Here is a 21,690-nt window from a genome sequence, read left to right on the forward strand (position 1 = left end):
TTACACCTAGGTAATGAGGCCATAGAGAGTTACTCTGCTCCCATATGTGAATGTTAGGTAGGTAGAATGTAAGTTCCTTTCTTCTGCTGCCCAGAATCGTCTACCCGCAGGAAACCACCTTTCAGTTGTTCCCATGGGCTGAGTGAGTGCCAGGGATTCCCCACCCCCACCCCTGTATTTTGCCTGCCTTATAGAATATATTACATGGTTATCGTAGCAAGAAGGTGGGCCATCCAGGAGATACACAATTTCTATTACTGGGTTGGAAATCACATAATTTCTAAAAAAAGTTCTAGGTATAAAGTAATCTTTTGATCTCCTGGAAGAGTTCAATATTCTATCAAAGGTTCAGTATAAAAGCACTGCTTCCCCAGTTCTGCATATCCTCCAAGGGATCACATAATTCAAGCAAATATGCCAAGCAACACAAGACCAGAGGAGAGCATTCTAACATGCAAGAAAAAATGGGGAGAAAGCCCCCAAGATTAATGTTTATCCCACCTCAAAGAACTGGAGAATGATGGCAATATAAAGCAATGAACTTGTAGCATTAACTGGCAGGAAATCCATGCCTGTCTTGGCAATGTAGGGTAATCAACATGCAGGGACTTGTGGCTCACTGAGGAGGAATCACAGAAATAGTAACTGGATTGTGTAGATCGGATGAATGAAGGCACACTCAGGCTTCAGAGTAACGAACAGCTCTTTATTAACACAAGTCAACTATGTACAATCCAGCGAAGGTTCAGTCTGACAGCAGCCCTTTTATAGGGAGCTGTCAGACCCTTCAACCAATCAGACTGAATCTCTGTTCCCACCGGAACAGAGGACCTTGGTGTAAACCATTACCAATGTTTCTGGTATCTAACACCCCTCCCCTCTTTTATGGGCTCAACCGACTTGTGACGTAGTCACGCAGGTAGGCGGGCTTTCTGTTGGCTCGCCCAGACCTGCGCAGTTCAATTGGTAGGTGTTCTTCAGTCAGGTCAGATGGACCTGTTGTCTCCGCGGCTTCGCCTGGTGGAAGCTCCTGGAACTTCTCACAAGGCACGGCTGGAGTTTCTGGAGCTGGTTCGCTCAGAACTCACTGCGGGCCTGCAACACTTACAGATAAGTGCCCCGGTACCTTCGGAATTGAGTTATCTGTAAAAGTAGTGAGTTCGTGCTCCTTTTGTGTAGGGCTTTGGCTAACTCATGCAGGAGTTATCTCTGGTTGCCTAAGACTGGAGTTGGAGATGCAGCCACGGAGTTGGTCAATATGCCATCTCCAATTTCGACCGTTCTCAAGCTCTAATAGGTAAGAGCGAGGTCTGGTGATGCCTATTACTGTGGCAGGAATCCAAAGAGTTCCCCCAGCGTAGTTGTGGGCGTACACTTGATACCCTACGCTAAAGTTCCTTATTTTGCCAGTCGAATCTGGGGGCGACGTGGCAGAGTGGTTTGGGTGTAGCCGGTCTAAGTGGGACCTTAGCCGGCGACCCATTAGAAGTTCGGAAGGGCTTCTACCCATGGTAGCACTTGGTGTGATGTGCTGTATGAGGAGGAATTGATCAACCCATGTTTGCCTATCTCCTGGGCCCATCCTGCATAGGGCTTCTTTTGCAGATCTCACCATTCTCTCCGCCTGACCATTGGAAGCCGGATGGAATGGAGCGACCAGGGCATGTCTAATTCTCTGTGCTGCTAAATAGGTCTCGAATTGCATGGCCGTAAATTGGGGCCCGTTGTCAGAGACTAAAACATTGGGCAGGCCGTGAGTGGAAAAAAGTCTCTGTAGTGCCTTGATGACCGCTTCTGCCATGGTAGAGGTCATGAGGACTACTTCTAACCATTTCGAGTAGGCGTCCACAACTACCATAAAGGTCTGGCCATGAACAGGGCCAGCAAAGTCTATGGTGCACCTAGACCATGGTGCTTGAGGTCTCTTCCACTCCTTAGTGGGCATCTCTGGGGGAGCTGGTCTGGACTCCTGGCATGGTGCGCAGATAGCCACCCATTCTTCTATCTCCCTGTCCATGTTAGGCCACCACACATAACTCCTGGCCAAAGATTTCATCCTGACAATTCCAGGATGCCCTACGTGCAAGGCCTCTAATACTGCAATGTGCAGTTTGGGTGGAACAACAACCCGGTCCCCCCACAGTAAACAACCATTTATTACTGACAATTCATCATGTTTGCAGTAAAATTCAGACCCCACAGGCCCTTTGGGCCACCCCCTCCACACCCAGTTCAAAACCTGTCAGAATATAGAGTCTTTTGCTGAGTGGCGGGTGAAATCACAAGACAAGACAAGACAAGACCAGCCTCAAGACAGTCAATGAGGAGGACTGGTGTCTTAATGGTAGGGTGTGCAAGCAGTTCGGGCAGTGGGCATTGACTCAAGGTGTCGGCATGCCCCAAGGTAGAGCCAGGTCGATGGACGAGGCGATAGCTGTAGGCCGCGAGGAAGATTGTCCATCTGGTCATTCGCAGCGATAAGAAAACAGGAGTAGGTCAGTCCCCAGCTAGCAACCTCAGCAATGGTTTGTGGTCTGTGACAAGTTCAAAATCACGGCCGTAGAGGTACTCATGGAACCGTTTTACGCCGGCTACTGCAACCAGGGCCTCACAGTCCAGTTGGCTCTAGTTCCGCTCGGCAGCGGACAAGGTTCGTGAGTAGTAAGCGATGGGTGCCTCAGTTCCATTGGGGATGCGGTGGCTGAGGACGGCTCTGATGCCAAAAGGGGAAGCGTCACACGTTAGGACGAGTGGCAGGGTCTGGCTATATTGGATCAAAAACGTGTTCGCTGACAGCAGTTTCTTCACCACAACAAATGTGGCTGCTTCAGCTCTGCCCCAGGACCACCTGGCATGTTTGCTGAGAAGCCGATGCAAAGGCTCAGCAACGGTGGCTTTCTGTTTGAGGAAAGCACTGTAGAAGTTAAGGAGTCCGAGGAATGCCTGCAGTTCAGTCTGATTGTGAGGTGTAGGTGAATTGCCTTTTATAGGGAGCTGTCAGACCTTTCAACCAATCAGATTGAGTCTCTGTTCCCGCCGGAACAGAGGACCTTGGTGTAAACCATTACCAATGTTTCTGGTAGCTAACATGGATCTTTTTATCAAAAGTGAAAAATGTTAATTCATGAGCTCAATGAATACCAAGGATCACATAAAGAGACTAGTGAGCTTACTAATGGGATATAGCAGTTCTGTTTGTAGCTAGGTTGTTACTCCCATAATAGGAAAAATAAAAAGAAGTAGCCTGCACAATCAAGTCATTTGATCCACAACCAAAATAGTTATAAAAGTAGAGGACCCCGTGACCAATCAGAAGGGCAGGGTCGCACTGGAGACCTATCAGGCTAATAGGATTGCCAGATTCCAAGTGCTCTTTTTCAGTGTGCTTTAAAATGTCCACATAGGTGGTCTTCTATTAAAATATGAATGAAAAATAATTTTTATGCCTGAACACCTTAGTTCAGTGATGGCGAACCTATGGCACGTGTGCCACAAGTGGCACGCGGAGCCATTTGTCAGGGCATGCAAGGCGCTGCCCTGTTGCGCTGGCCAGCTGAGTTCACCTTTTTAAAAGCTATTTTTTGCCCTCCCCAGGCTCCAGAGGTTGCCTGGGGAGAGCAAAAAGAGCCTCCCCCCCCCGGAGACTTCAGGGACTGTTCGGAGGCTTCCCTGAAGCCTTCGGAACGCTTAAAACCACCCTCCGAGCAAACCAGAAGTGACTTCCGGGTTGCTCGGAGGGTCGTTTTAAGCATTCAGAAGGCTTCAGGGACCATCCGGACAGTCCCTGAAGCCTCCGGGGGGGGAACCCCCCTGTGCTCCCCACACTTGTGGCACGCGAGCCAAAAAAGGTTCGCCATCGCTGCCTTAGTTCAAATTCAGAGTGAAAATGAAATGGAGGAAATGTAATGAGGATATGCCGTATACAAATAGTTTGTGGGATTTCTTTGTGCTATGGCAAGCAAAGTTGCAGATATGCCTAACATCACCAAACATCTGTTGATCTTTCATGAAATAGAGAAAAATTCTGTACAATTCACAGGTAATTCAACAGTAGCAAGGAAGAATGCTCAAGACTGAAGTTCACTGGAGCATGACCTTTGTTGTCATCTCAACTTCTTTTACACCCAAAGGGCTCTCAAGGATTAGTATCATATTTTGTCAACTTCAAAGTGCTGGTATTAAAGAGAGGCTCTTCATGGTCTGCAATCATACTATCTAAAATAATACTCTTCCTATATGTGCCTTCCTATAGCCTAAAACAGAAACCTTGTTCTCACCCCTTCCCATGCTGAGAGGAAATGACAAATTGTGTAGGAACAGACGTTTTAGGGTAGCCCCTCAGCTTGTGAATACCATCCAAAGTGTACCAAAGACATTTTTGTTCTCCAGACCTTTAAATATATTATTATTTTGAATGAATGCATTTTAACAGTTTTCTAATCAATCTGTCATTGTTCTATTTACTTTTAATGTTCATATACTGTATTTTAAATAAGACTACTATTTTTAAATTCCAAATTATGTTTTTAAAGTGTGGAATTTTTTTTAAGTGCTTGAAGCAGATTTGCTTGCAACAAAACACAGCCAAAGAGAAAACCCTTAAATATAAGTAAATAATTGTTTTCTTATAATCTTTTAGCTTCCAAGTAATAATAAAACATGTTATAAGGTTTAGTCTTTTAAAAATATAAGCAAGTTCTTATCTCATCTTTTGGCTAAATAAAACTCCTATGTAATTACTTTGTAAAGTATGCTGCACATGTATTAAATGTTTAACAGCTATATATATAGCTTGTAATCTATATATATTTCTAAAGCTTTTACCCTTGACCCCCAAAGGCCTAGAATCTAATGTATGCATGAATATAACTATCATTTGGATCCTCTTCAGTTAAGATTGCTGGATGCTGCTCCTATCACAAACAAATTATAAGACACTTTACATCTCTCAACAGTCACAGCACTTGGCTCAGTTTGGGTTTCAGGATTAAGATAATTTGGACCTGTTTAGTACTTGGAAGGCAGACTACTAGAGAGTACTAGAGTTTTAGACTGGATTGAGAAATTTGGGGGGGAAACATTATGAAAGAAAGCATACAGTTGCCAAGAAATCTGAACTAGCAATTAATTAAGAGTCAAATTTGATTCAAAGAGCTTTTGAAGTCAATCCACCTCTATTTTATAGAGACACCCTGAATCACCTTATAGGTGGCAGAGGCACATACTCTGGTTTTTTTTGGGGGGGGAGTATAAGACACACTCCCCCCCCAAAAAAAAATGTGGGTGGAAAAGTCTGTGGGTCTTATACAGCGAATATTGCAGCAGGGGGAGAAGGGGGTTGGTGCCAGTGCCGATCAGCTGTTCTAAAATCGGCTGCCACTGTGGTGAACAGGCAATGGTGGTGGCAAATGGACCATGGCAAATGGGCGGCAGTAGTGAACAGGCCGCGGCAAGCAGGCCACAGTAGCGACAAACAAAGCCATAGGGAACAGGCCACAGTAGCGGCTGTGAATGGGCCGCAGTGAACAAGCCATGGTGGCAGCGAACTGGCCATGCCAAACGGACCATGGCAATGGCAAAAGGGCCGCACCAAATGGGCCACGCCGAACAGGCCCGATGAATACCGGATGGATGCTGGGAGGCAGAGGCAGATTTTTTTTCTTGTTTTCCTCCCCAAAAGCTAGGAGCATCCTATACTCCGAAAAATATGGTATATACAATTAATAATAATAATAATAATAACTTTTATTTCTAGACCGCACCCTTTCCTAGACAGGACTCGGGGCGGTGTACAGTCATGTTAGAACCATATACAAATACATAGACATGAACATAGACATTACTCTTAAGTGGGGCGATTATCAACTGAAGGTAATTTGTGCATATTCTCAGATTAGTGAAACAGTTTATAATAGTTTGTTTATGAGTCAGAGATTCAGTTTGAAATTGCCATAGCTGAGACCCTTGTGTGATACAAGAGAGTCTGGTTGTCTTTAATAGGGATTAAAGATTAAATAATGTCATATTTGAGATAAGAAAATAGGATAGTTGGTCAAACAGTTCAAGAACCACTGAGTTATTAAAAACAAAATGCCTTCATATACTATGGCTTAACATTTGAACATCACCAACCTCAATTAAGCAAATTACAGCTTGTTTGGGTTTGGGTGTCATAAAGTTATGATTACTTCAGAACCTGTTTAGTATAGTAGTTAAGGTGCTGGCCTAGAAACCAGGAGAGTGTGAAGTGTAGTCCCACTTTAAGCGTGGAAGTCAGCTAGCCAGTCACTCTCTCTCAGCCCAACTCTCTTTCCACGGTTGTTGTTATGGGGAAAATGGAAGGAGGAAAGAGTGTTATGTATGTTCCCTTGGTTATTTATAAAAATAATAAAGCAGGATAAAAAGCAAGCTAATTAATTAATTTTAAAAAGTGAAAGTTCCTGAATTCCTCACTTATGCTGTTTGTGAAGGAAGAACAGCAATCCCTAAACTGCCCCTCCTGAGCCCTTTGTGGTATTTGTATCTCTAACTTACCTTATTAAAAGCATATAAAATGGCAGATCATATTCCATCCCAGTATAAAATTAAGACATTGTTTCAAGCAGAAAAATGTTTGAGTCTTGCTACAGTGTTACGCAATATCAAGCATTAAAAAGCATTGAAAGGGCAAATCACTGCTAATCTTGGATTTTCCAGAGGGGGATTTTCATCTTTAATTTTCCAACATGATACTACTATGCATATTTGCATTTCATGAGGGGATTTTCCAACCACCTGCATCAGCTGTGAACAGTTTGCATTTCTGACATGTTGCAATACTAGTTCCTATTTCTATTTTTGAACTACCTCAAGTGAGAAAAAATGTTCAGATTTCATCTATCCCTTCTGTTTTAACAAAATAAAAAATACTACATGAAGATAAATCAAGAAACAAACCAATTTTTATTGATGTTATTATATAGGGCGTCTTCCATAAAACAACAATTCAAAAAATAATTGTGCTGTTCAGATGCACTGAATACTTTTTACCTTTGTATGTATTTTCTCAAATCTCTATATATGTAAAACAGTGATGTGCTGTGGGGTTAATGGCTGGTAGGCTGGTGACGTCATCAGGAAGGCGGGGAATGGGACCACGTGTGCAGGAGGCACACATTTCTGCCTCCGCCCTCTGCAGCTCCCAGGCGCGCACGGACGGAGATAGGCAGAATGGCGCCGAGCCGATCCGGCGGGCGAGTGACCGAGGATTGGGCTGCCTCGCTCACTCTTTCGTCCGCCCGGATCGCCTCGGTGTCACTGTGGCTACCTCTGTCCGTGCTGATGTTGTCGGCGCTCCCAGATGACGTCATCCGGAAACGCCGACATTTCTGCCTCCGCCCTCCGCAGCTCCCGGGCGCGCATGGACGGAGGTAGCAGAATGGCGCAGATCCGATCCGGCGGGCGAGCGACCAAGGATCGGGCTGCCTCGCTCGCTCTTTCGTCCGCCCGGATCGCCTCGGTGTCGCTGTGGCTACCTCTGTCCGTGCGCGCCCGGCTCCACGATCCGGGCGGACGAAAGAGCGAGCGAGGCAGCCCGATCCTCGGTCGCTCGCCCACCAGATCGGATCGGCGCCATTCTGCCTACCTCCGTCCATGCGTGCCCGGCTCCGCGATCCGGGTGGACGAAAGAGCGAGCGAGGCAGCCCGATCCTTGGTCGCTCGCCCGCCGGATCGGCTGTGTGCGCCCGGGAGCTGTGGAGGCAGAAATGTCGGTGTTTCCGGATGACGAAGGCACAAAAGCGACTGTCGACTGTCGCTTTCGTGCCTTCGTCATGTGGGAGCGCCGACAACATTTCTGCCTCCGCCCTCCGCTGCTCCCGGGCGTGGCCGGACGGATGTATAATATTATAATATTATATATATATATATAGTATATAATATTATATACTATTATTTCATGAAGAGAGGTGAGGCTCTGCCTCCCTTGCCTCCCCTGACCGCACGTCACTGATGTAAAAGCCAAATCCACTCACTCATCATGAAATCTCCAGAATTGTCAAGCCCATAAACTTGAAATTTGGCACATATGTTCCTCTTGGCTTCTAGATACTTTCTAAGAAAAGATTTGTATCCGAACTCAAGGCGGCGGAAGAGATATTCCCTTATGAGTTTCAGTCACCGACCACCACTGAGTCAACAGATTGTGAACCAAATTTCTCCTGCATAATGTCCCAGCCCCAACTCACTTCTTACAATGACCTCCTCAGTTCACACAAATCTGTCCCTTCTACTGTAACACCAGTTAAAGGGAAAAGAGGGGAAAATGCCACCAGTACCCCTGGCTTTTTGGTCTACGTAGCCAGTCTAATAACTTTCAATAAAGCACAGACATATTAAATATATTTAGTGCAAGTGTACATTGAGTTGCATAAGCTATTGTCCCCTTCTGCAAACCATTTTTTTCCCTTGCTTAATTTGTCAGAATCAAAGCTTCTACATTTCATTCCAGTTGCTCCTCTTTTGGGGATGAATTCAGGTAATAAATCCAGCTGCAGTTAACCACCAATAACCCCCTAGAGGAGATACCTGATTTTAGGAGGAGGATCAACATCTTCAAAATAATCTCACCACTACAATCAATGATATCAATTCATTTTGATAGCCAGCGAGGAGAGCTTGGGTTATCCCAGGAAATGGTGATACAGCTGAGCTATGCAAAAAATTCCAAGTGAAGAAAGGCTTTAAGGCAGGGGTGTCCAAACTTGGGAACTTTAAGACTTGTGGACTTCAACTCCCAGAATTCCCCAGCCAGCATGGCTGATTCTGGGAGTTGAAGTCCACAAGTCTTAAAGTTCCCAAGTTTGGACACCCCTGCTCTAAGGTATGGTGACCATACTTTATTTGAAAAAATAAAGGACAAAAGGGGAGGGAAGTGAAAAAAAAATCAAAGGAAATAAAAGCTTATAATTTTGCTTTACAAAGCAAAATTCAACAGCAAAACCAAGTAAAACTTTACAAAACACACATTTTAATAAAAATGTCTAAAATCAAACAGCATATGTTCAGTATATTTATTTTAAAAAAACAATTCAATTTCTCAGAAAGATGTAATAAATGATCCAAAAGTAGAATATTGTATACGCTTTGAGGCTGTAAATTAATAAACAAACAAACAAACAACTGTACAGTGTTGGAATAATATTGTAATTATGTTGCAGTTAAAGATGAGTTAAACATTTCTCATGAGCTGGGGATGAGATGGAGTCTCTGTCCTAGGATGTGGCGGAAAATAGATATTTCCAAAGCATGTGTGTGCTGCGTTTAGATGAAAAGGAGAAAAGACTTTAAAGGACAATACTTTTTTATTATGATGATGATTAAATATGCAGATGCTTGCTCCATCTTGCATGATATTGAAAACAGGAGCGAAAACTTAGTTAATGTACTTCCTCTTTATGGAATGAAGTAAATTAATATCCTTTCTCTTCATGTTTTGCTTTTTAAAACAAGGACCTTCCTGATTTGAAAGGAAAGACAGTAATCTCAAGGAGAGACTTAACTATGCGAAAGACCCAGTTCACTCGAGGTTTGCCAGCATTACCACTCCTTTGCACCTACACTTTCCTCAAGCAATGTTGTGATTTGCTTTCTACAAGGTTAGTTATAAACAATCTCAAGCTGCAATCCTTCTATCCTCTTCACCCCAATCTGCAAGACACACAGTCTCCCGTCACTTCATCCTCCGTGTAATTTGCACTTTATTTGCTTTAAATACCCAGAAAGACAGAGTCGGTGATGGGGCCCAAGGAAAAAAAAAACCATCAGGCTTTGCAGCGGCTACCGAGCTGTTCCTTCGCCCTCACTTTGGAAAGGAAGCCAAAGGTAGCACCTATAGAAGATGTATTTATTTATTTTATTTGGTTTGTCAAACACGTACGAGATAACAGGTATAAATATAAACATGGACATGAACACAGGAAATGGGTATGAATAAATGGGGACAGCAGAATAGGGACGGTAGCAGGGGTGGGTTCCTGCCAGTTCTAACCTTTTCTATAGAAGAGGTTCCACAAATCTACAATGCCATTTAGAACCGGTTCCAGGCCCATCCGCACATCATCAAGATGAAGAGAGAGAGGAGGAATTCTGGGAGTTGAAGTCCACAAGTCTTAAAGCTGTCGAGTTTGAACACCCCTGGGGTTTTTTTTCTAAAGGGTTAGGGGTGCAAGGGTCTTGTAACTTGGCAGCTTTAAGACTTGTGCGCTTCAAATGCCAGAGTTTCTGAGCCAACATTTTGGTTGCTAAGCAAGAGCGTTGTTAAGTGAGTTTCACCACATTTTACAAGTTGGCCATGCCCACCCAGTCACATGGCTGGCAAGCCACTCCCACAAAGCAGGCCACACCTACAGAAGAGGTTCTAAAAAATTTTGAAGCCCACCCCTGGACGGTAGGGACGCTGGTGCACTTAGGCACACTCCCTTACAGACCTCTTAGGCAGTTTAAGGTTAAGAGTTATGAGGATTTGAGGATGTCAGGTAGTGCATTCCAGACATTGACCCCTCTGTTGCTGAAGTTATATTTTCTGCAATCGATTTTGGAGCTGAGTTTGTATCTATTGTTTGCCCCTGTATGATTGCGGTTGAAGTTGAAGTAGTCATTGACAGGTAGGACATTTGTAGCAGACAACTTGGTGGGCTAGGCTTAGGTCAGGTGGCATAAGGTGGCGGCGAAGGTGGAGCTTCGACGCGAGGTGCTGGTTCGGCAGACGGCTAGAGCGCAGGGCGCACTTGGGGGCGGAGCCGCTTGGGTTTTCTCCTTCCGTAACTCCCGAAAGTGGGATTCCCCCTGGTTTGTTAGCGCGGCGGCCCCGCTGCCTCAGTTGTTCAGGGGCCAAGGTTCACCTGGAGCTGGAGAAAAGGGAACAAGGCAGTGTGGTGGAAAGAATGCAGTAAGTTCCGGGTAATGGTGGAAACAACGCGCAACAAAGCGAAGGCAGAAAGCGAAAGCGTCCCAGAGTGACGAGGCATTGCCAAGAAGTGGGCGCCCCAGCCGGTTCCTGAGGAATTCACCCCGGGGACTCGAGGGATGCACGTCGCGTAGAGGACTCCTTATCCCGACGGGGGCGAGCCAAAGCCAGGACGGCGATCGGCGATGGTAGCCGAGAATGGTCACGACGAGGAGCTGGTGGTGCCTAATTTGCAGCTACGTCTTCTGGTCAAGTAAGGAGGGTAAAGGAGGAGCGAACCTAGATTGGAAAACGCGCGGTTTTTTTTTCGCAGCCTTTCGGCGGTCTGTCTCTGGCCGAAAGCGGCGGCAGCGTTTGCCCCTCCTCACTTATTAAACGCTGCGCTCGCTTGTTACACGCGATCGCGAATGGAAGGGAATGGGGTAGGTCCTTAGGTGGCTTGGCAGAACTTGCTCGTTGAAAGTACTGCTGGTTAAACATATCGTTGTCACCCTAATAGAGGGATAACACAAGGGAGAAAAAGATCCTGTGTGGGGCATGTAAGATGGTAACCATCAGTGGAAATGGGAAACATTGGCTTAATGTTTTTTTTTTTTTGTTTTTTTTTAGTACCTTGGTTTCAAATGTCTATGGAGATTCTGTGTCTCCAGGGCATGGTTGTCCCAAAGGTGCTTTTTCAAAAGGAAACTGAACTTTGTTTTTCTTGAAGACATTTCACTTCTCATCCAAGAAGCTTCTTCAGTTCTGACTGAATGGCAGAAATAGAAAGGATTTATATTCTCCGGTTGTTAGCATTCTTTCTGAGAGTCGTTGAGGGCACAGATAAACCTCCAGGTGACCTCAATGACCCTCTGAAAGAGAGCTAACAACCAGACGACTGCAAGGAACGTAAATCCTTTTGATCTCTGCCATTCAGTCAGAACTGAAGAAGCTTCTTGGATGAGAAGCCAAATTTCTTAAAGCAGTGTTTCTCAACCTTGGTGACTTTAAGTCCTGTGGACTACAACTGGCTAGGAGATTCTGGGAGTTAAAGTCCACTGGACTTAAAGTCACCAAGGTTGAGAGACACTGTCTTAAAGGAAAAACAAAATCCAGTTGCCTTTTGGAAAAGTATCTTTGGGTCTTGGTTCCAAGTCTTCTTTGAATTTTAGTCTAATGTTTTATCAAGGCAGGGGTGGAAGTTGCCAGGACAGAAGAACCACGGTATTCAAGTTGAGTGCTTTACCTCCGTTTTACTGTCAGCCTTCGATACCCTCAACCAGGTTATCCTTCTGGGGTGGCTTGTGGGTTGAGAGTGGGAGGTTCTATATTGTCCTGGTTCGCTTCCTTCCTCTATGCTTGTTCTCGGTGTTGATAGGAGTATCTATGGAGATTCTCAATCATCCAGGTCATGGTTGCCCCAAAAGTGCTTTTTCAAGAGATAACTGAACCTTTTTTGTTTTTTCTTGAAGACGTTTCACTTCTCCTCCAAGAAGTTTCTTCAGAACTGGTAGTGGAAATTTTGAGTAGTGTGGAGAACCAGTAGAGGAAATTATGAGTAGTTCAGAGAACCGGCAAATACCACCTCTGGCTGGCCCCAGGAGTGGGGTGGGAATGGAGATTTTGCAATATCCTCCCCCCAGGAATGGGGTGGGAATGGAGATTTTGTAGTATCCTTCCTCTGCCATGCCCACCAAGCTACGCCCACAGAACCGGTAGTAAAAAAAATTAAATTTCACCACTGGCTTGGAGACTGTTAAATGCTGGGTGGGTAGCAATGGGTTGACACTGAACTCTGGCAAGATAGATTGACTCTGGGTTTGTGATTCTTTGGTCCATGAAGAATTGCCATCTTTGGTCTTGTGTAGCATTGTCCCACACACACTCTGTGTATAATCTGGGGTTTCTTCTACAACTACTGCTTGAGGAGCAGGAGGCAGTTATAGCCAGGAGAGCCTTTGCACAACCACAGCTTATGTGCCAGTTATGCCTTTTTTGCAGACCAACAATCTTTGCTAACAGTAACTCACACCCTAGTTACTACCTGGGCTGCCCAGAAGCTTCAGTTGGTTAAAAAATGCAGTGACCCCATGTGGTTTTGTACAGGCTTAAATATCCACATGTGTCATCTCACCTGTGGGAGCTGCATTGGATGTCAATTTGTTTCTGTGTCCAATTCAAAGTGCTGGATATCATATTTGAAGCCCTACATGACTTGGAACCAAGTTATTTGAAGGATGATCTTGTGCCAGTTGCATCTACCCAACTTACCAGTGCAGGGAGGCAAGTAATTCTGTGAGCTTCCTCTCCCAATAAGGTCCATCTGATGAGACAATGACGGGCCTTCTTTGTGATGACTCCCTCCCTGTAGAACATCATATTCACAGAAATAAGATTGGCCCCCAGTTTGACACTCTTTGGCAAGGCCCTGAAGACCTGTTTTTGTCAATGGGCCTGGATAATACTGTGGGATGGAACTCATCGAGTAGCGTATTTGATTAACAGTTGTCAGCAGGTGTGGGGTGGGGACTATTACTTTTTATTTTTATAATGGGTTTTTATCTCTGTAAGCCACCCAGAGCTGCTGAGAGTGAGTTAGGCAGCCATATAATACAATAGCAGAGTTGGAAGGGACCTTGTATAATATAATTTTTCTTAAATAAATAAATAAATTTCGAAGTATTCCTTAGAGCACGATTTCCCAAACTGTGAGATATACTTCCTGTGGGAACCTTTCTTGAAGTTTAATTGTATTGTTTTTATGGTTCGTTTGGTTTTTGAATTTTGAGGGGAAGTGTGTACATTAAGCTTATGTTGAAGCGAGGTGCAAAATGTTTAGGAGCCCCGGCCCTAGACCAAGGCACAGAGTTATGGATACAATGGCCACATTACTGAGACAAAGGAAAACATAAATGGGGCAATGAGAAAGAGATGGAGATTGAAATTCTGGCATAGCAAAAACTTTAAAGACGTCATCATACACAAATAGTAATGGAACCAAAATACATCCTTGTTTAATGACCTTTTGGGTTATGATAGTTTCAGTTAAATTACCATTTTGATTGCCCTTAACTTGCGTGGCAGTACCTTTATGCAATGCTGTTATGAATGTGAGGAGACAGTTAATCAGTGATTGGAGTAATGACTAATTTCTTTCAGAAACTGTCTTGTGGTATTGAGTGAAAGGCTGCCTTAAGTATATAATCATTTGGTGAACACCATTTAGTAACTTTTTCAGCTATGGTGTAAAATTACTCACCAAGACATTCATACTGATGGAGCCAGAGTTTCCCATCTTCTTCACCTTAAGTGCAAGTCCCTTCTCCATTTCCCAACCATTCTAGCTTCTGGAAATATCCCTAAACATCCCTTTAATACCTTATGTGCTCTCCCCAGGAGACTTTTCTCCATGGCTCAAATTATTGTTACCCATTAGAGTGACAACAGGCAGCCTTTCCTACGAAAGAAGAAAGTAAAATCCCTCTGCCTCTTTCTACAATGTGGTCAAGGCAGTTTCAGTATCAAAAGTGGGTGAAACCCCAACTAAGATAAATTTAGAGTATTTGTTCAAATAATTTCATCACCATTAATTCAAGCATGTTTCCTAGAGAAGGGATATCAGCTTCGACATTTAGTTCAAATATTCTGATCCAATGATTGGGAGTCAGACAAGGGGAATGTTCTCTTCTATCACCACATTTACTGGATAAAACTCCTCTTTCATACAAAGAAGAATTTATAACCTGTTTCGTTAAATGTAAAAAAGCCATGAGGTAAAAAAAGGGCAGAATAACAGGTGCTTTACCCCCTACTTTGTCCTCATTGTCAGGACTTAAGGACTGAAAGTCTGCCAAAGATATTGGCCCAGAATGTATTTTGCTTATCTTTGCAGAATGAACAGCAGAAACGGGCATAGCAATATGATTGATTTCATCATTGAAATATCTAGCTAACATCTTGGCAAGCTCTCAAAGCTTTCATATGATTTAGCTTGGTTGGATCTCAAAATGCTTGGAATTATATAGAAGAGTTTTGCTATATAACAGTGGAATGATCCTCCCAAAAAAATATATTTTCCCCATGTACAATAGTACAACTAATAATGAAATCTTATCAGTAGTTGATCAGATTTAAAACATGGTTTTTTCCCCTCCATCTTTCCCAATTCATTTTTTAATTTCAGTTGGGATATACCGTATATCAAAAAAACAAAATAGACTCTGGATAGTAGGATAGGAACATTTAGAAACATTTGTGTAAAGATCCATTATCCTTAAAGTGACCAAGACTTCTGCAATAGTACTCCCTGTTCTGCTAGTATTTGCTTTGGTGAAAACAGGTGCTCTCCTGTTTTCTCTTGGGCACAATATATTCATTTCTTTCCCAAGAGAAGAGCGTTCCTATCTGATGCAGCAGCAACAAAGATAAAAGGGTTTTAAAAGAGTTTTTTGCCAGTGGCTCTACAATCTAACCTATCTGGGTTTCTATTTCCATATTCATTTGGTAGCATTTGGGTAATGGCAAAACCAGTTTCCAGTCATGCCATTCAGGAGGTTGCTAAACTTATGAGAATTTTGTTATGCTCAGCCTCTGAACTGAAAGACCTCAGGAATCCTATTTTCAGGAATCTTCAAAATGGCAATATGATTCAGAGTTTCGACACCATGTTTTTTTTCTTTATGAACAAGCTGAGACTTGTAGTTGAAAATTTTGGGAAACTACATCAATATAAATAATTATCTATATATGTTGAAATATAAATATATGTGAATTGTTCGTCCTGTCAGTGAAAGAATGTCAAAACCATGCATTGAGCAGTATTTCTTTTTTGCATATTACAGTACATGCAATTATCCAGGAGCCTCAAAACATACGATTAAATTCAGTTATGCTTAATAGTGTTCTCCTGTGGGATCCATCAAATTTTTCTGAAGGAAATGTAACTTATACAATTCAATATAAAAGGTAAATGTGGTAAGAATGGATAATTTTCATAATGCATATGAAAAACGTAATTTGTTTCTTTTATGCTATTCACATGTCCTTATACAGCTGAAAATATATTCTAGTTTATTCTCTCAATTTATCCATTTATATGGGAGGAAAATTACTTTGGATAACAACTTATAATATGAAATTTGAATTATATTGTGCATATATTCCAAAAGTTATGTAACCTTTTTAAAAAGAATCCGGTGATGGTTTACCACAAACATTAATTTTAGGATAATCTATATTCCAGAATTGGATGAATTTTACATGCATATGCAACTTTAAAAAACAAAATATCATCAGGTATATTATCAAATATATCAGGTATTTTATGGAGATATAATTATGATGTCTTCATATGCAACCTCTTCTGATTGCTTCTTTTACATCTTTTTCTTAACAGAGAATATCTGCTAAGGATGAAACAACAAAGTATAATATGCCTTGTAATTAAAATTAATAGGAACTGTGTAAAAACTATCCCATTGCCTCAGCTTTTTGACATTAAAATTAATTAATTTAATATTTCCACCCAATCTATCTTAATATATTATAAGGAGCTGGTAATGGTAAAGCATCAAGTAAATTGTGGGGGGGAAATCAGTCTGGTGTAGTGGTTAACACACCAGGTTAGAAACCAGACTGAGTTCTAGTCCTGCCTTAGAAACAGAGCCAGCTGAGTGGCCTTGGGCCAGTCACACTCTCTAAGCCCTAGGAAGCAGTCAATGGCAAACCATTTTTGAAATTCACATTCATCCTTGACCCTATCTCAACTTATTTTACTAGACACATTGCATTCACATTATTTTCATGTTCCTTCTAACAATCTAATTCCCATTCGCATGCAACAAAGTGCAGGAAAAATGCATTATTATTTACAGACATTTTATTTGTTTTTACAAACATAAGTCCTTTACATCTCACAGTGTCTTGTAAATCTCAAAATGTTTTTGTCCATTTCTTTTCCTTAATAAGCATTTTGCCAAGGCATAGAAATGTATCTACTTGCTGCAGTTCGTTGCACATTATCACATACATTTATTTGTTCATGCCATCTTACCATATTGTGTTGTTTAGTTGCTAAATCTTGACAACCCTCTGGACCATAGCACGCCAGGCCCCCTTGTCCTCCTAGAGTTTGCCCAAATCCGTGTCCCTTGCATTGATGACACTATCTAACCATCTCATCCTCTACTATCCCCTTCTCCTTTTGCCCTCAATCTTTCCCAACATCAGGGTTTTTTCCCAATGAATCCTTTCTTCTTATTTGGTGGCCAAAAGAGTTGAGCTTCAGCTTCAGTATCTGTCCTTTCAAAGAACAGTCAGGGTTGATTTCCTGTAGGATTGGCTGATCTTCTGCTATATACTGAGTTTAAATCATTTGAGTTATCACCCAACACTCCACTATTGTATGTATACAAAAATTCATGCATTTGTGTCCCTAATAAGACATCTCTAACAATACTATCCATTTTTTGCATAGTTGCCAATGAATGCATTTAAACCAGGGGTCTCCAGCTTTGCTGGCTGAGGAATTCAGGGAGTTGAAGTCCATAAGTCTTAAAGTTGCCACGGTTGGAGATGGAGACCCCTGCATTAAACAGCCTAGAGCAAATTACATATTCTTGCTTTACTCCCTGCTCATCACTCACCAAATGTACCATTTATTTTCTCATGATCTCCCATCATATGCTGGTCTTATCTTTATACAAAAGGTTCCATAATTGAAGCTTATTGCTTTTATCCTATGCTTTCTCTAAATCAGCACTCACTTTCTTGTTAACATTCCTCAATACTTTATTCTTGGGTTGTTGTTTTTTTTAATGGTCTGCATACCTGTTGCCTGGCATAAAGCCAAGCTGTGCTCCCCAAATGTGGCTTTCCCCTTATATCCTTTCAATGCAATTCTTCTCAAAACAATTTCCAGGAATTCTTAATCAACTAACTCCTCTTCAATTTTTACACTGACACTTTATTTTCCCTTTTTTTTTTTTATTAAAAGAGTTTTGTACAAACAAATTTTCCCCCTTTTCACCCCCCCCTCCACACAATATAAATCTCATACAAATGCTATACCCCCCCAACCCCCCCGCAAAAATTCACATTCAGATATTATACCAAACACTTTACCCCCTCCTCTCCCCCCATCTTAAAATAGATTACTCATAACCCCTCTCCTCCCAACAAAAACTATATAAATTACTCTTAAATTAATAATAACACATTGATCATTTTCTAAGCTAATTTAACATCTATAACTCTTAATATAAATTTCTCCTAGCCTAACAATGTTTCATTAGTCCCATCTTCTAATTTATTCATACATATATATTGCCCCACCCTCCACCCTAACCCTCCCCCACCTCCCACACAAACCCACCCCCCTGACTTCCGCTGTATACCACTCTAACAATTCCAAACATCCCATATACTATTTACTCAGATCATCTATCGGTCTAAACATTCTTACCTAAAGGCTAGGTAATAACTCCTAGTCTGGTATTTATTCTGTATATAATCAATCCATTTTGCCCATTCCTGTGTGTAATCCTCCTGATTCTGAGCTTTTAAGAAAGCTGAAATTTTTGCCATTTCAGCGAACCCCGCCACCTTCTGAATCCATTGATCAATTGTCGGCAAAAAATCTTTTTTCCAATGTTGCGCAATCAACAACCTAGCTGCTGTAACCATATACAAGGCCAATTTTGTTTCCCCTTTGGTAAAATCCTTAACTATACCCAATAAAAACATTTGTGGAGTGAATTGTATTCTTTTCTTAAATACATTCTGCATAACCCACCATATTTTTATCCAAAAAGCTTTAACCTTGTTACAAGTCCACCATACATGAAAAAAGGTAGCATCTAGACACCCGCATCTCCAACATTTTGGTTGAACATTTGGGTACATGCATGATAATTTTTTAGGATCTAAATACCATCTGTAAAACATTTTATAAAAATTCTCCCTTAAATTCTGTGACTGTGTAAATTTAACATTCTGAACCCATATTTTTTCCCACGTTTCCAACATAACCACTTCACCAAAATTCTGAGCCCATTTAATCATACAATCCTTAACCAATTCACTTTCTGAGTCTCTTTCTAACAGTACATTATATATTCTTTTAACTTGTTTTGGACCAGTCTCTTTTATCTGCTTAATCAGTTCCACTTCTTTATCCATAAAGCCGACCCTGCGATCTTCTTCCCATCTCTTCTGAAGCTGTATGTAATGTAACCAATTTAAAGTAATTCCTTCTTCCAACAGCTGTTCCAAAGTTTTTAACTTCCATTCGCCCCCATCAGCAATAAGCACATCTTTATATAAACACCCCCCGAGTGACTTAATATTCATAATCCCCATGGTGTCTGCAAGATCCAACCAAAGCGGTATTTTATAATCCCAATTGGGCCGGTGCTTCTTCCATATTCTCATCAAGGCACTACGGAGAACATGGTTGTTGAACACTTTATCCACCCTGTCTTCATAAAAAAGATATGCATGCCATCCCAGAACAAGATCATGGCCTTCTATATTGAGCAATTCCATTTTTGTTTTCCCGAACCAATCTGCTACATGCGTTAATACCGCAGCTTCATAATACAATCGAAGGTTTGGGAGTCTAAGGCCGCCTCTTTCACGTGTATCTTGCATAATCTTCATCTTTACTCTCGGTTTTTTCTCCTTCCAAACAAATTTATTTAATGTTGTTTGCCAATTTAACAAGGTTTTATCTGACTTGAGCACCGGAATCATCTGGAATAGAAAGATAAATCTAGGTAGAATGTTCATTTTAATTGCTGAGATCCTTCCAAGCAAAGACAATTGTAACTTTTTCCACGCTTCAAGATCTTTCTGTATCTTTTGCCACAACACTTCATAGTTATTTGAGAAAAGTTTTGTGTTTGATTCTGAAATTTGTATTCCTAAATATTTAACTTTAGAAACTATTTCAAAACCTGCTAAACTTACAAGTCTCTTTCTTTGAGTCTCTGTCATGTTTTTAACCATCATTTTCGTTTTGTTTTGATTTAGTCTAAACCCAGACACCATGCCAAATTCTATTATGATATTTTTCATCTGGATTATTGATTTCAAAGGATGTGAAAGGGTAACAACCAGATCATCGGCGAATGCTCTAGTTCTGTATTCCTTTTGCCTGATAGCTATGCCATCTAAGGATTTTGAGTCCCGAATTGCGTTCAACAAGACTTCCAAAGTTAAAATAAATAACAATGGGGATAATGGGCAACCTTGTCTTGTGCCTTTTTGTATCTCGAAAGTTGTTGACAAATTTCCATTAATAATAAGTTGTGCATTTTGTTGCTGATAAATTGCTCCAATCGCCTGCCGCAATCGTGGTCCCATATCCATCTTTTCCAAAGTCTTGGTTAGAAAGTTCCAATTCACTCGATCGAAGGCCTTCTCTGCATCCAAGAAAACCAGCACTGCAGAGATCTGCTTATTCTTATCAAGATAGTCAATTAAATCTATGAGTTGCCTTACATTCTCCTTCATATGTCTGCCTTCAATAAATCCTGCTTGATCATGATGAATAATCTCTTGAATAACCGGCATCAATCTGTTGGCTAATACTTTAGCAAATATTTTATAATCTGTGTTCAGAAGAGATATCGGCCTGTAATCCTCTGGTTTCTTAGGGCCCTCTTTATCTTTAGGTATCAATGAGATAAAAGCCGCTTTCCATGAGGGAGGTATTTTACCTCCTTGTTGTATATTACAAAATAGTTGTGTAAGATATTCAATCATTTCCAGTTGTAAAGTTTTATAATACATTGCAGTCAAACCATCAGTCCCTGGAGCCTTAGCTAATTTAAGTTGATTTATAACTAAAGTGATCTCATCAGCGGTTATAAGACGTTCCAAATTTGCCTTTTGAAGCACAGAAATTTTGGCAACCCTTTTTCCTTCCAAAAAATCATCTATTAACTTATTCTGTATATTATCCTGTACATATAGCTTAGTATAATAGTCCACAAATGATTTTTTAATCAACTCTTGTTGATATACCATCTTCCCTCGAAACTCAATTTTATCAATAATTCTGTCATTCATATTCCTTCTCAAAGTATATGCTAACCATCTACCAGGTTTATTAGCGTTGGCAAAGGTGTTATGTTTAGCAAATTGCAAATTGGTTGCTGTTTGTTCTGCTATAAGCATCTGAAATTGATCTTTCAACAGCTTTAGCGCCATCTGGAGCGCCTGGTCATTCGGGTTTATTATAAGCAGCTGTTCTTTACGTTTTATTTCATCTTCCAATTCCATTCTCCTTTTCTGTCTAATTTGTTTGTGTTTAAAGTTCATATGTATCAGGACCCCACGCATATAAGCTTTACTTGCATCCCAAACTATTTCAATGGGAGTGCCCTTCTTCATATTAAAACTGAAAAATTCCTTCATGTGTTTTTTAAGTTCATCAACATTTTTTTTCATATCTAAATAAATTTTCATTTACTCTCCAAGACCTTCTTGGCCTCATCCCTAATTCAATTTGTAACCACACCGGACTATGATCGCTAAGTGACCTGGTGAAAATCTTGGATTTCTTGGCTTTAGGAAGTAGATCCGGTGTTAACAAAAAGAAATCAATCCTTGAAAAGGATTTATGTCTATCTGAATAGAAAGAAAAAATCCATCTCATTTAGATGTTGCGTCCTCCAGACATCTTTTAATTTCAAATCGTCTTGTAAATCAAAAAAAGCCTTTGGTAATTTGGTAGTGAATTTCGTCTTTGTACTCTTGTCTAT

At 41.4% G+C, this 21,690-nt stretch overlaps 1 protein-coding gene across 4 annotated transcripts in view; it reads left to right on the forward strand.

The window, feature by feature from the left end:
- Positions 1-10,753: 10,753 nt before the first annotated feature.
- Positions 10,754-21,690, forward strand: part of LOC309391148 (interleukin-10 receptor subunit beta-like) — a 22,397-nt gene continuing 11,460 nt past the window's right edge. Inside the window, exons 1-2 of one of the 4 annotated variants that reach the window (XM_081951296.1) lie at positions 10,754-11,207; positions 15,766-15,889. In XM_081951296.1, the coding sequence (XP_081807422.1) occupies positions 11,144-11,207; positions 15,766-15,889 (188 nt within the window). In that variant the 5' untranslated portion in view covers positions 10,754-11,143. The remainder of the gene's footprint in view (positions 11,208-15,765; positions 15,890-21,690) is intronic. The other 3 variants (XM_081951295.1, XM_081951298.1, XM_081951297.1) reach the window with 3 other exon arrangements.

The sequence above is a fragment of the Natrix helvetica genome (genome assembly GCF_964273705.1).
Source record: "Natrix helvetica genome assembly, chromosome: 4".
Taxonomy (NCBI): Eukaryota; Metazoa; Chordata; class Lepidosauria; order Squamata; family Natricidae; genus Natrix; species Natrix helvetica.